Below are 14223 nucleotides of genomic sequence, written 5' to 3'. Positions count from 1 at the left end.
CCTCAGTGATGGCACAAAACTATATCAGCCACACCCACAATTTATAGAACTGCAAACTCTTGCCAACAGAGTGTTGACGTTTCAAGAGAGATGGTTTCGCGATTTCCCCTGGCTACATTATAATCCATCAATAAAAGGAGTGTTGTGTTTTCACTGGAGCCAAGGGTTTTCAAGCCAAAAGAGAGCAGATGCTGCCTTCATTAGTGCAGGATTTAGGAACTGGAGAAAAGCCATTGAAAAATTCACAGCACATCAAAACTGCCAAACCCACCGCCACTTTGTAACTGTAACAGCACACCAGCTAAATCCAATCAGTGTCCAGTTATCCAACGCATGGGGTAAACATCAGGAGGCCGCAAGGCATTGCTTGATGAAAATTGTTAGTTCGGTGCGGCATGTAGTAAGACAGGGACAAGCCTTTAGAGGCCACACGGATGACAGTGGGAATTTATACCAGCTTTTGAAACTTAGGGCAGAAGAGGATGATCCCATTTTACTGAAGTGGTTAACAGAGCGCACCACAATGTACAAAGGCCCCAAAGCACGGAATGAAATTCTGAACATCATGGCCAATACAGTCATTCGAGTCATTGCTGCTGAGATTAGGTCTCTTCCGATTGTACAATTTTCAGTAATTGTTGATGGTACCCAAGATGTCTCTGGTGCTGAACAGGAGAGTGTCTGTCTGCGTTATGTTGACCATGACCTTGTCCCTCACAAGGAGTTTATTGGGCTATACAGGGTGTCGGAGACAACAGGTGAGGGCATTGCGAAAGTGGCAACTGATGTGTTGTTGAGGCTCAATTTGCTCATGTCTGGCTTACGTGGGCAGAGTTACGATGGTGCCTCAAACATGGCAGGAAAATACACAGGTGCACAGGCAATTGTGAGGAGGCAGCAGACATTAGCCCTCTATGTACATTGTGGACCACACAGTAAATCTGATTACACAGGCTGGCTGCTCAGCCCCCCCCACTGATCCGGGATTCCCTTTCTTGGGTCCATCAGTTAGGTGTCCTCTATGGCCAGTCAGGAAAGTTTAAGAGCATGTTTGAATCAATTGTCACGTCCAAGATACAAATCTGACCACCCTGAAACCCCTATGTCCAACAAGGTGGACTGTGCAGAATACTGCTATTAGAGCTGTGCTAGGGCAGTATGAGCGGGTACTAAGCAGCCTAGAGGAGATGGCAAAATCTGCATCCAAGACAGCTTCAACTGCCAGTGGCTTATTCGAGCACTTCAGCAAAGGCAAGACTTTGTTGGGCCTCACACTTGCCTCTGCTGTTCTTGGAGAGCTTGAATGTCTAAACATTTCACTGCAGAAGAAAACTCAGACTGTCTCTGGTATGCAGGCTGCAGTCGAGTGTGTGCGGTCATCTCTTAGGGGCAAGAGAAATGACTAAAGCTACCTTTGACTGTATGAGAAAGCAACAACATTGATTGAATCCATTGAGACGCACTCAAGACGATTTGCTGGCAAAGCAGTGGATCACTATAGGGCAGAATTTTTTAAAGTGTTGGATGGTGTGGAGGTTCAGTTTGGCGACCGTTTTGACCAGGACAGTCTAAACGTCCTGCAAAAGTTGGAAAGAGCGCTTCTCACTGGGGAGTTGGATGAGTCTCTAGATCAGTACCCAGAGGTGAACATAGATTCTCTTTCAGTGCAGATCCCTCTCTTTCACAACAAATACCCCTGTAGCAGCAGTGGAGAGGCAGCAGAGGTCCTCAGGAGGCTTCCAGTGGAGGTGCGGGGGTTGTTTGACCAAGTCGAGGTGCTGATCAGAATTTTGTCTGTGGTGCCAGTGTCTTCATGTGAGGCTGAGAGGAGTTTCAGTGCACTCCGCAGGTTAAAGACTTGGCTACGGGCTAGCATGGGCCAAGAGATACTGAACGGCGTAGTTGTCTGTAATGTACATAAAGACAGGCTGGACAGTCTCATGAGGGAAAATATCTGCCAGCAATTTGTTGGATCCATTGAAACCCACAAACATATGTTCAGTTATTTTGTTCAGTAATGTGTATAGCAGTGGTTCTCAACCTTTTTTGGGGTACTGGAACCGCTGTATATTTTGAGACAAGGCAGGCAAGGTTTTGAGCGGTCCTCAGGGACCTCCACCCCCTCTATATTATATGTAAAGTTACTGGAAACCTTGTGGTACTGAATATGTTCATTACACTTTTTGATTTCACGGACCCCTTTCAATTACACCAGGGACCCCTAGGGGTCCAAGGACCCCTGTTTGAGAACCCCTGGTGTATAGTATGATATTTGTTCTTTTGTTTAGTAGTTTTCAGTTTTTAGTACATGACTACACTTACTAATTATTTATTTAATGTTATTTTATTTAAAATGGCATACTTTGTGTGACATACTTGTCCATAGCTGCTGTTTGAAGAGTTGAGACACTGACTGAAGGATATTTTGTTTGATTTATTTGGGTTATTCATTGAAGTAGTTATTTTGCTTTTAGAACTGTACTTATTTGTATCTTTTTGTTCTTGTAAAACTATTGTAGTAGACTCAGGCCAGTGGAGACCAACTTTGTGATGGTTCTCAATGGAGATTATTTTAGACGAGATCACACCATGTTCATTGTATTTACGAAAACTGCACCCATACAGTGTACAGTACCATTGCCACCTACTGGCCTTTCTTGGTATTGCTGGTTGTAAGTACAAATACCTGCATACATACTGAACTGATAAGGAACACTGCTATAACTATTATTAGTAGTAGTATTATAATGATTTAAACATTTGAACAAGTTGGGGCAACCCGTCACTTAACTACTGTACCTATCAATTATCCAGTAGTATTGATTATGGTTCCTCAATATACATTTAACATATTACAACGTAGGCTATGTGTTACAGCACTACTTTTGGTGTCCCCCTCAGGAATTGCTCTTGAGAAAATGTAATGTAATTGTCCCCTCCAAAGTTGATATCAGATTTTCGCCCCTGGTACCACCCTATGGGACTCCCAATCACAGTTGGATGTGATACAGCCTAGATCCGATCCAGGGACTATAGTGATGCATCTTGCACTGAGATGCAGTGCCTTAGACTGCTCCGTCACTCGGGAGCCATGACCAATATGACCAATATATATTGTCCTTCTAATTGTTCTGCTAACTGTTCTGTAGTTTCGACCGAATGATTTGTCTGACAAACAAAGAAATCCGTGTCCTGCAGGCCCAGGCATGAATCAAAGCTGGCGAGAGTAGTTGTTTCATTATTTTATTTCCGAATGCATAAAGATGTTGATGAAGAAGCCACATTTGCCTCGGGATCCATCCCAGTATTCTGTGGAACCATGCGTTTTTTTTTTCGGTGCAGCCATTTGTCCACTGATCTCCACGGATGGTTGTCGGCATGGTTGTATGCTCTGCAAAAACACATTCACGTTTTTAGTACACAATTATCGATTTTATTACACAGTATTCATACACATTGATAGGCTATACACATTTGTTTTAAAGAAAATGGACTGAAACGAACATACCTTTAGTTTTTGTGATCCTCTCATCTCCGGCTCATAACGGGTTGATGGATGGCTCATTTTGTATTCCAATGTATTGAACGAATGTATTAATTACAGTAATGTACTAATCTCATTCTTGGACTGGAAACATTGTTTGCAGAGTTCATGATCTAATTTTCAGTCCTTGTTTAAAAAATAACTATATTTTGGAGATGATTTCATTTTCAAATAACCGAAAGTCAGCGGTTGTAATCTGAATAAAAGGAAAAAGTATATTGTCCTGCTAATAGCCCGTCCTAAAAATGTTGTTTTTTCTAAATACTACCATTTGAAAGGAAACACTTTGAAGTTTCTGGAAATGTGAAAATAATATATGATAATATAGCACATTAGATCTGGTAAAAGATAATACAAAGAAAAAAAACTGTTTTTTTTTTTCTCATCATTTTTGAAATGCAAAAGACAGGCCACAATGTATTATTCCAGTTTAGACGCAATTTAGATTTTGGCCACTAGAAGACAGCAGTGTATGTGCAAAGTTTTCAACTGGTCCAATGAACCATTGCATTACTGTTCAAAATGTTGTATCAAGTCTGCCCAAATGTGTCTAATTTGTTTATTGATTTTCAAGTTCATAACTGTGCACTCTCCTAAAACAATAGCATGGTATTCTTTCACTGTAATAGCTGCTGTAAATTGGACAGTGCAGTTAGATGAACAAGAATTTAAGCGTTCTGCCCATATCAGATATGTCTATGTCCTGGGAAATGTTGTTGTTACTTACAACCTCATGCTAATCACATTAGCGCACATTAGCTCAACCGTCCCGTGGGGGGTCACCGATCTCATAGAGGTTAAAGAATTTAATTCAAATGTTAATAAAACATTTTGATCACAGAAACAATGAGAAAATATGGAAAAATCTATAAATAATGAAATGTTAATTATATAAAGCAGCCCGTGTCGGCCCGTGCCCGATCATCATCAAGAGATATGCTGGACCCTATGTCAGAGAGGTGTTTTTGGGACCATATCGTGTTTATTGTCCTGCTAATATCCCTTGTGAAAACTTGTTTTCAAAAGGCCTCCAGGGCCAACAGAGAACTTCCTTACTTTTCCCGCCTTTAAAAAACAACAACAATATTTTGGAGATTATTTCATTTTCAAATAACCGAAAGTGAGCAATTGTAATCTGAATAAATGCCAAAATAATATTTATTTAGGCCAAAATATTTATTTCTGTTTAATAGAGGGAGAGATTACAAAAGCCAACCGTGCCTATTTTTTGGAAAAGGAAATCCCGGCCAGGCAAACCCTCCTCAATTGTGCAGCACCCTATGGGAATCCCAATCACAGTTTATTGTGATACAGCCCAGATTTGAACCAGGGACTAAAGTGATGCCTCTTGCACTGAGATGCAGTGCCTATGACCACTACACCACTCGGGAGCCATGACCAATATAACCAATATATAATGTCTGGCTGATAGCCCATCCCAGAAACTTTGTTTGCCGAATTCACAGCCTGCGACGCTTGTGAAAAACAGGGTTAATAATAATAATACTTTTCCCCCTTTCCACTTGTTAAAGGTTCCAATTGATAACGTTTTTTTTTATCAATTAGTATATTTGAGTTTAACCACAATAGTTGTTGTATTATTTGTTCTGTCTTTTCGGATGGACTAAACTGAAATTGCAACCAACTTTCTATGGCTTGTTTAAAAAATAACTATATTTTGGAGATTATTTTGTTTTCAAATAACTGAAAGTGAGTGAGAAAATGGCCATTCTTGAACATGGGGTGAGACATTCTTACTAATTTGCAAATAAATTCAGTTTGATTGATTGATTTCTGTTTTTAGAGGGAGAGAAACCAATAGCCCACGGGTTTCCCGGTCGCAGCCGGCACGGGTATTGAACCAGCATCTGTAGTAACGCAGCTTGCACTCCAATGCAGTGTCTTAGACCACTGCTCCACTTGGGAGGCACAATCTACAATGTTTTTAATGCTGATCAATTGCCTTGCACAAAGTATCTATTGTTCTGCTAATAGCCCATAATAGCTCTGTACAACCTAGGGAGTAGGCTGTAGGGAGTAGGCTACAGTACTACAGTAAGAACAAAATAATCCTAACATTTCCACACCGTAATTGTAGTCTAACCAATACCCAAATGAGGATTCAGTGAAAATAATAATCTCATTGATTTATCAAGCACTGTATTGACCTCTGAATTATGTATTTTCTCCCTTCCACTTGCCTCTTCCATTAATTTTTAAAGAGTATTTTCCAGTAAGCATAATCAGTGTTCTAACTCCCCCTTGCGCTGGTCTGGAGCAGTGAATCAGTGACACAGAGAACCGTACTAAACCACAAATTACCTTTAAGTCCCACAGCATAAATCTCAACACTTTTAGTTGAGCAACCACTGTAGTAGTCTTTCTTGGATGCTCTACCTCTCTTCACTCCCTCCATGTGTATCTGTCTTTAATTTGAGCACTTTATCCATCATCGTGGAACGAGAGAGGAATAGAGCGATAAAGAGTAGATGAAAGAACGAGTGGTGGTGTTGGAACATAGAATGTTGTTTGTCTTTCCGTCTCTTCACTTCCTCCCTATGTACTTTAATGTGAACACTTTTCCCTTTCGTTGGATGCACTTTTTCATAGTGTTGGATTTCCCTTACATTGGTGCTCTGAGGGTACTCACCCTCATCCCCCTTGCCCCCCTCTGAACAAAGGCTTGATGTGTGCCACATGCTAAGCACAGTGAGAAGATGAATTTGGTCGCAGTGCCCTGGGAAAAGGATAGAGCCCTACAACTCACACTCACTCACTCACTCACTCACTCACTCACTCACTCACGCACGCACGCACGCACGCACGCACACACACACACACAGTCAAACAGTTTTCAACCTCCCCCCACACACATGCACACACACACACACACACACACACATACTCACACACAATTGGTCATCTAATCTCTAATGAGGTTACTTACCTAATTAAAAAACAAAATTCTCTTTACTGCTGATATCTATGTAAGTGGAGGCCACAGTTCAATAGACAAGGCTAATGTTTTTCATAGTTACATTTACATTACATTTACATTTTAGTGATTTAGCAGACGCTCTTATCCAGAGCGACTTACAGTAGAGTGCATACATTTTATTACATTTTACATACTGAGACAAGGATATCCCTACCGGCCAAAACCTCCCTAACCCGGACGACGCTATGCCAATTGTGCGTCGCCCCACGGACCTCCCGGTTGCGGCCGGCTGCGACAGAGCCTGGGCGCGAACCCAGTCCAGCCTGGGCGCGAACCCAGAGACTCTGGTGGCGCAGCTAGCACTGCGATGCAGCATATTATAATGTTATGTTCTCTCCTAAGACTTAGATTGATTAATTTAAATGGACTTTGGGGCTACCTATGAATAAGTTTCCCCTCACCCTTACGTCTCCTTCCACTACTGTCCACTATCTTTTTCTTTCTCTTTTTCTCTCTCTCTCTCCCTCTCTCGCTCCTCTCTTTCTCATTTTTTTCATAATTCTTATGACGTGAATGACATGCCCAAAGTAACCTGCCTGTTGCTCAGGCCCTGATGCCTGGATATGCATATAATTGGTACCATTGGAAAGAAAACACTTTGAAGTTTGTAGAAATGTTAAAATAATGTAGGAGAATATAACACAATACATATGGTAGGAGAAAATCCAAAGAAAAACCAACCCGGAAATGTTTTTCTTTGAGAGACCATCCTCTTAGAATGGCAAGTATAATGGCATACTGGAAATTAGCTCCCTGGATGCAACTACTATGGCTTCCACAGGGTGGCAGCAGTCTATGTTCAAGGTTTCAGGATTGTAACTTCCAAAACGAATAAGAAATATCAGTTTTTGTACAGGGACAAAGTCTTGAAAATTCGTGTTTGCGCACGCCATGAAGACAAGATGCACCTGCTAAAATCGGTTTCCTATTGAGCATACTTCGTTCCGTAAGAAATATTATAGTGTGATTACATGTTAGGGTATCTGAGGAGTGAATAGAAACATATTTTGACTTGTTGAAACAAAGTTTAGGGGTAGATTTTCGGATTCCTTTCTCTGAATGTTGAACGAGTGGATTACTCAAATCGATGGCGCCAACTAAACCTTCTTTTTGGGATATAAAGAAGGATTTTATCTAACAAAACGACACTACATGTTATAGCTGGGACCCTTTGGGATGACAAATCATAGGAAGATTTTCAAAATGTAAGTGAATATTTAATCGTTATTTGTTAATTTATGAAACCTGTGCCGGTGGAAAAATATGTTGATGTGGGGCGCCGTCCTCAAACAATCACATGACATGTTTTCGTTGTAATAGGTACTGTAAATCGGACAGTGCAGTTAGATTAACAATAATTTAAGCTGTCAACCGATAATAGACACTTATATGTACCTAAATGTTTAATAGCCATCATTTTTATGATTATTTATTTGAATTGCGCACCCTCCAGTTTCACCGGAAGTTGTCCCGCTAGCGGGGCGCCTAGTCTTAATTAATCAATGTACGGCTCAGAGATGTCTATCTACCTAGTCTTTTAATAATTCAAGACCTGTCAAACCTTTGTTCTTCTAATGACCAATTAACCAGTTTCCAGCGTTTTCTTCGTCAGTGTGGTGAATAATTGATCAGCTCTTTTAAAAAATCAGCCGCCCTCTCGGCCCAGCGTATAAATTACCTATCACGTTAGATATCAGGTTGTTGTCCGGTGGGGGTGAAGAGATGTAAAGTGTCAGATTTTCCCCCACTAAGACTCATTCCTTCTTTCTTTCATCATTCCTCCTCTCTCCCCTCCCTCCTCCTTTCTCTCATCTCCTTCCTCTCCCCACTTTCCCTTCCCCCCTCATCCCCCACCCCCCATATATCCTTCCAGGTGCTAGCGATAGACCCAGATGTTGGGGAAAATGGGACAGTGGTGTACAGCATCAGTCCAGAGAACCCCTTCTACACCATCAACAGCAGCACGGGCAAGATCAGGACCAGCGGGGCCGTGCTGGACAGAGAGAGGTCCAACCCAAAAGACACCCAGCTCATGAGGACCATCATCGTGTCTGCTGTCGATCGTGAGTCCCACACCATGCCAGAACTCTGTCTGTTAGTTGGTCGGTCGGTTTGTTGTTCTGTGTGTCTGGCTGGCTAGCTGTTTATCTGGGACTGAGACTTCTGTCTATGTGTGTGTGAGTCTCTGTGTGTCTCTGTGTGTCTCTGTGTGTCTTTGTGTGTCTCTGTGTGTCTCTCTCTCTCTCTCTCTCTCTCTCTCTCTATCTCTATCTCTATCTCTCTCTTTCTTTCTTTCTTTCTTTCTTTCTTTCTTTGTGTGTGTGACTGGGGCTGAAGAGTCTGTCAGCCTATACTATATCTGTATCTAAATTACAGTGTGCGTTCATATATGAGTCTCTACTTTAAAGAGTAACTGCCCCAAAAAGCCACTTCTCGTTTAGAAAAAGGCTTATGTGGCATCGATATGAGTCAGAAACATTTATTCTAAGGTCAAAATTGACTACAAAGTTTAAATAGGATAATTTTGGTTATAAAGTCATTCTCTTCCAAAACAGATTTGTGAAATGATAGGAAAAAATGCAATGTCAAAGAATGAAGGGCACCGTAACAGTTTTCCTTGGGTTGGGTTTATTTCAATCCTGCCCAAATGCCCACAGCTGGCAGCACCAAAGTAATCATCAATTCGGAGCGCAGCTGCATGCGACCCGATCGTAATGCCCATGGTCAATTTGGTTGACATTCGATATCCCCATGGGGCTATTAGGGACGATCAGTAAATTACACAATATTTTGAATGTCAATGGCTCCAAATTTACGTGACTTAAAAAACTCAAAGCAACTATAAATTGTAGAAATTCAAATTTTAAACGCATTTAATGAGGCAACATTTTTTGAAATATTAACTTTGTCCCATTTACATTGTGTAATTTATTGTTGGTCCCTAACTAGCCCCAGGCTATCTAATGTCAAACCAACTTTGCCACGGTTGCACCCCAGCCGGCTGAAGCTAAGTTGGCTATCACTAGCTAGCCTAGGCCACCTCTGGTAAAACTTTTATTGGAGTTTTGTGCTCCTGTAAATGCTGTGTTTGTACCTCTGGTGCCCACTCCAGTTGGCAGACCTCCACTGCGTTCCTCAGTCAGCACCACGGTGTACGTCAACTTGCTGGACCTTAATGACAATGACCCCATCTTCCTTAACCTGCCCTTTGTGGCCGAGGTGCCAGAGGGCCTGCCTAGTGGATCCTCTGTGTTCAAGGTCAGTACACCATTACAATATGTCATTAGAGTTAGATACTTGTGTAATTGTATCAGATTAATCAGATGGAAGTGTGTGAAGGCTAATAAAATGTTTTCTTGGTTTCTGTATTCCCTTGTCTGTCATGTCCTCCTCTCACTTCTATTCTCCCCACCACTTCCATATCTCTCTCCCGGTCTGTCCCCTCTGTCTCTTATCCCCACATCTCATCTTACTCTTCCGATCTCCCCTCTCCCCTTTCCTCTCATTTCATTTACTCTTCTCTCCTTCCCTTCTTCCATCCTTTCCTCTGCTCCTCCTCCTCTCCTCTCCCTTCTTCTCTCTCTCTCTCGCTCTCCACTCCCTTCCTCCTCTCTCTCTCGCAATCCCTCTCTTCTCTCCATCAGATCCAGGTGGAGGACCCTGATCAGGAGGAGAATGGTATGGTTACCATGGGGCTACGGGTGGGCATGCCACGAGTTGATTTCTATCTCAACACCACCACGGGCGTGCTGTACTCAACGGCAACTCTGGACCGCGAGCAGATTAGCCTGTACCACCTGAGGATCGTGGCGTACGACCAAGGGCAGAACCCACGCACCTCCACCAGCACCCTTACCATCACAGGTTTGCAAGCATCAGGGCCTGTAATCACTTATTGTCTCAGAGTAGGTGTGCTGATCTAGGATCAGTTTTGCCTTTCAGATCATAATGACTAAGACAGGGGGGACCTGATCCTAAATCACCACTCCTACTTTAAGACGCTTTGTGAATACAGGTCATGGCTGGTCCAACATTCAAATTTTACACCATATAAAGACTGATTCAAGACAGTAATTTGCTTAGTATAATACCTGCTCATACCTCATAATACCTGCTCATACCTGGTCAGAAGCATATATTTTAGAAGCGCTGGGAGTGGAATGACAATCTGTTAAATGTGTTGCTTGTCTTGTCTGCCTATTGATCATGATGAAAGTTATTTTACAAGAAACAATGTGTCTCTCTTTGTCTGTCTGTCTGCTTGCCTGTCTCTCTGTCACTCTGTGTCCATCAGTCCTAGATGTCAACGACGAGACCCCCACCTTCTTCCCCAAGGTGTACAACGTGTCCCTGCAGGAGAGCGTCCCCAGGGACCATGTGGTGGCTCGCCTCATCTGCTCCGACAATGACGCCGGCCTTAACGCCGAGCTCAGCTACTTCATCACAGGTCAGAGTTCAAACTAAGGCCATGGCAGACTGTGTGTGCGTGTGTGTGAGTGGTTGGGAAAGACGTAGAGTTGTATTATGTGAATGTGCTACTACTTGTTTATGGGTATGTGTGTGTGTATGTATACTTGCGTTCATTCATGTGTATAAGTGAATAGCCGAGATATACATGTAATACTCCACCATATGTGTGTTGTGTTCTGCAGGTGGTAACCAGGATGGTAAATTCAGTGTTGGCTTCAGAGATGGTGTGGTTCGGACTGTGGTTGGCTTGGACAGAGAGACACAGGCTACATACTCACTGGTCATAGAGGCTATCGGTAAGTCCTAGCCCTATAAGAGCATTTTTCATCTTTCTTTCTACTCTGTGTATTTAGAGCTTTTGTACATCTGTGAGATTGAGAAGCGAGAAGTGATGCATGCAAGTCTTGTTGTGCAACGGTCTCTGTTCCTTTTCATAATCTTTAAACTATGAAAATAAAGAAAGTCACACACTCCATGTGTCATCTCCCAGCAATTTAATGGGTATTTACCAATGTTTCGGCATCACTGTGCCTTCCTCAGGGTAATGTCATGAATACTTGAACCAGGTTATGTAGACACACAGTGCAATTACTGTAACCAATGGCAATAGTGAGGGGTGTGTCATAATGATTAAGTTAATTCAAATTAATGAAACTTTAAAAAAGTTGTATATGACATATTAAATATATTATGCTATTGTTATCATATAGAAACATAATGGAATAGTGTACATCATATTAGCATCAACATACATTATTGTTTCATTCAATTTCACATAATAATTTTGTATATCGTTTTTGTTACATGTAATCTTTTGGTTCAACCTTAATATATAATGAACATCATCAACAGGGGGAACATATTAGGTATGCGCTAATAAGCTGTACATTTTTTTTTACATTTATAAGACTTGTTCATAAGAGGAAAATGTGTTCATAAGAAGGGCCTGAGATCAAAGTCAATATTCAGACCACTAGGGGTCAATATTTTTAGATAAGATATCCAGTAAGACACCCTTTGTAGTAGTAGGATCTCGATGTTACCTCCTCTCCTTGGTAGTGCAACATGCTCAATGCCTGTGTATTTGAGGGAGGAGATGGTTGAGGGAGGGATGGTTAGCTTCAACAAAGTGAGCTGCTACTGGATAGTCAGTGTTCTTACACCTGATTGAGCTGCAGTGTTCAGCTATGTGTTGTTTTGATTGTATTTTCGTTTGTCCTACATAGGCTTTTCCACATGAACAGGTGATGAGATAGATTACTTGGTCTTGCATGAGATGATAGCCCTAACAGGGATCTTTCGACCTGCGTGTGGTTGTCTGAAGAAAGATGTTTTTATAGTGCTATTGCATCGTGCGCATGAGCCACATTTGTAGTTCCCATTTGGGATAGGTGTCAAGAGTGTCTGAATAGGCTCAGAGGGGGCATGTCAGATCTCACCAAACTATCTCCAATATTGCGACCACGCTTATAGTCTGATTGCAGAATATGCCAGTGCTTGTTCAGGATTGCTTTCATTTTCTCTGAACCCTTGGTGTACTTAGTGAAAAAGACAGTTACTTTTCATAACCTTCCCAAAGAGAGACCAAGAAGGCTTGAATCCCACATGCCACCCTATTCCCTATTTAGCCTCTACAGAGTACCTAACCCGGATCCGGGAGCACCCCCCACACCCCCCACACTGATTAGCATCGCTAGCATAGCGTCACAATTAAATAGTAGCATCTAAATATCATTAAATCACAAGTCCAAGACACCCAATGAAAGACACAGATCTTGTGAATAAAACCACCATTTCAGATTTTTTAAATGTTTTACAGGGAAGACACAGTATGTAAATCTATTAGCTAAACACGTTAGCAAAATGACACCATTTTCTTACTCCAACAGTTTCTTACTCCATCAGGTGCTATCACCAATTCGGCAAAACTAAGATATTGATAGCCACTAACCAACAAAAAAATTCTTAAGATGACAGTCTGATAACATATTTATGGTATAGCATAGTTTTTTTTTTTTAAATGTGCATTTTTCAGGTATAAATCACAGTTCTACATTGCAGCTGCAATCTGATATAGTGCTGATGCAGCTAGAACAATTACAGAGACCAACGTTATATAACTAATTACTTGTCTTAAAACATTTCAGAAAAAATACACAGCGTACAGACATTGAAAGCCCAACATCTGGTGAATCCAAACAATATTTCAGATTTTTTAAATGTTTTATAGCGAAAACAAAATGTAGCGCTAAATTAGCATAACCAGGCCAGCCAGAACCAGCTGGACGCGCGCGACCAGTTCACATGCACGACAGATATATGAAATAACATCGTAAATTGGGTCTTACTATTGCTGATCTTTCATCAGAATGTTGATCAAGGTGTCCTTAGTCCTGATGAGTCGTTCAATCCATTCACAATGGCAACTTTCCCTCTTCATTTAGCCTGGGTACTGGTCGACTAGCACGGCTCTGTCCAAAGTTAAAAAACTCACAGAACGGAACACGGCAAAACTCCCGAAAAAATTCTAATAATCTGATTAAACTATATTGAAAAAACATACATTACGGTGATATGGTCACATGTATCAAACAAACTTCGACACGGAGATAGTTTTCATCCGTAACGTCAGCATAACAAAAGTCAATGGCTTCTCTAAACGCACATCTCAGGAAACCGGAAGTTGTCGGTCACGCTAAAGAAATAGGTCTTATTTCACGTCAGTACAAGATAAACAAAAAATTTCTCCTCTGACGTCTTCCAGACACCCAGAGGAAGAAGAAGGAAGTGTGTTTCGGGTCATAGGTCGCGTGACCATATATAGGCAGAGCTTTGAAGCGAGCATACACATCTTGCAATCTTTTTCTGGCTCAGGGAAAGTGCTGTGAAATGACCTGTGTTTGACTCAGAGACAAAATTGGAACGGTTTTAGAAACCATAGCTTGTTTTCTATCCAATGGCATATGGTTATATGCATATAGTAACAGCAATAATTGAATAAGAGGCAGTTTTATCTGTAGAGGCAATTATGCTAATGTGAAAACAGCACCCCCTGTATTCTCAAGAAGTTAGTGCACTACTTTTGACCAGGGCCCATAAAGCTCTAGTGAAAAGTAGTGGACTTTTCTAAGGAATAGGATGCCATTTGGGATGCAGCTAACGTCTGAGGTTTCGTGTTGTTGTTGAAACTGTTGAGTTTATCTGAGTTGTC

The 14223-nt window shown here is 41.6% G+C and overlaps 1 protein-coding gene across 3 annotated transcripts in view; it reads left to right on the top strand.

Moving 5' to 3' along the window:
* Positions 1–14223, top strand: part of LOC129853969 (cadherin-23-like) — a 565813-nt gene that overhangs the window by 394347 nt on the left and 157243 nt on the right. For all 3 annotated transcript variants that reach the window (XM_055920546.1, XM_055920536.1, XM_055920554.1), the window contains 5 exons: positions 8416–8605; positions 9655–9800; positions 10187–10406; positions 10837–10989; positions 11195–11308. In XM_055920546.1, the coding sequence (XP_055776521.1) occupies positions 8416–8605; positions 9655–9800; positions 10187–10406; positions 10837–10989; positions 11195–11308 (823 nt within the window). The remainder of the gene's footprint in view (positions 1–8415; positions 8606–9654; positions 9801–10186; positions 10407–10836; positions 10990–11194; positions 11309–14223) is intronic.

The sequence above is a fragment of the Salvelinus fontinalis genome, chromosome 1 (genome assembly GCF_029448725.1).
Source record: "Salvelinus fontinalis isolate EN_2023a chromosome 1, ASM2944872v1, whole genome shotgun sequence".
Classification (NCBI taxonomy): domain Eukaryota; kingdom Metazoa; phylum Chordata; class Actinopteri; order Salmoniformes; family Salmonidae; genus Salvelinus; species Salvelinus fontinalis.
The sequence above is the reverse complement of the archived record's forward strand: the minus strand, read 5'-3'. Positions and strand labels throughout refer to the sequence as shown.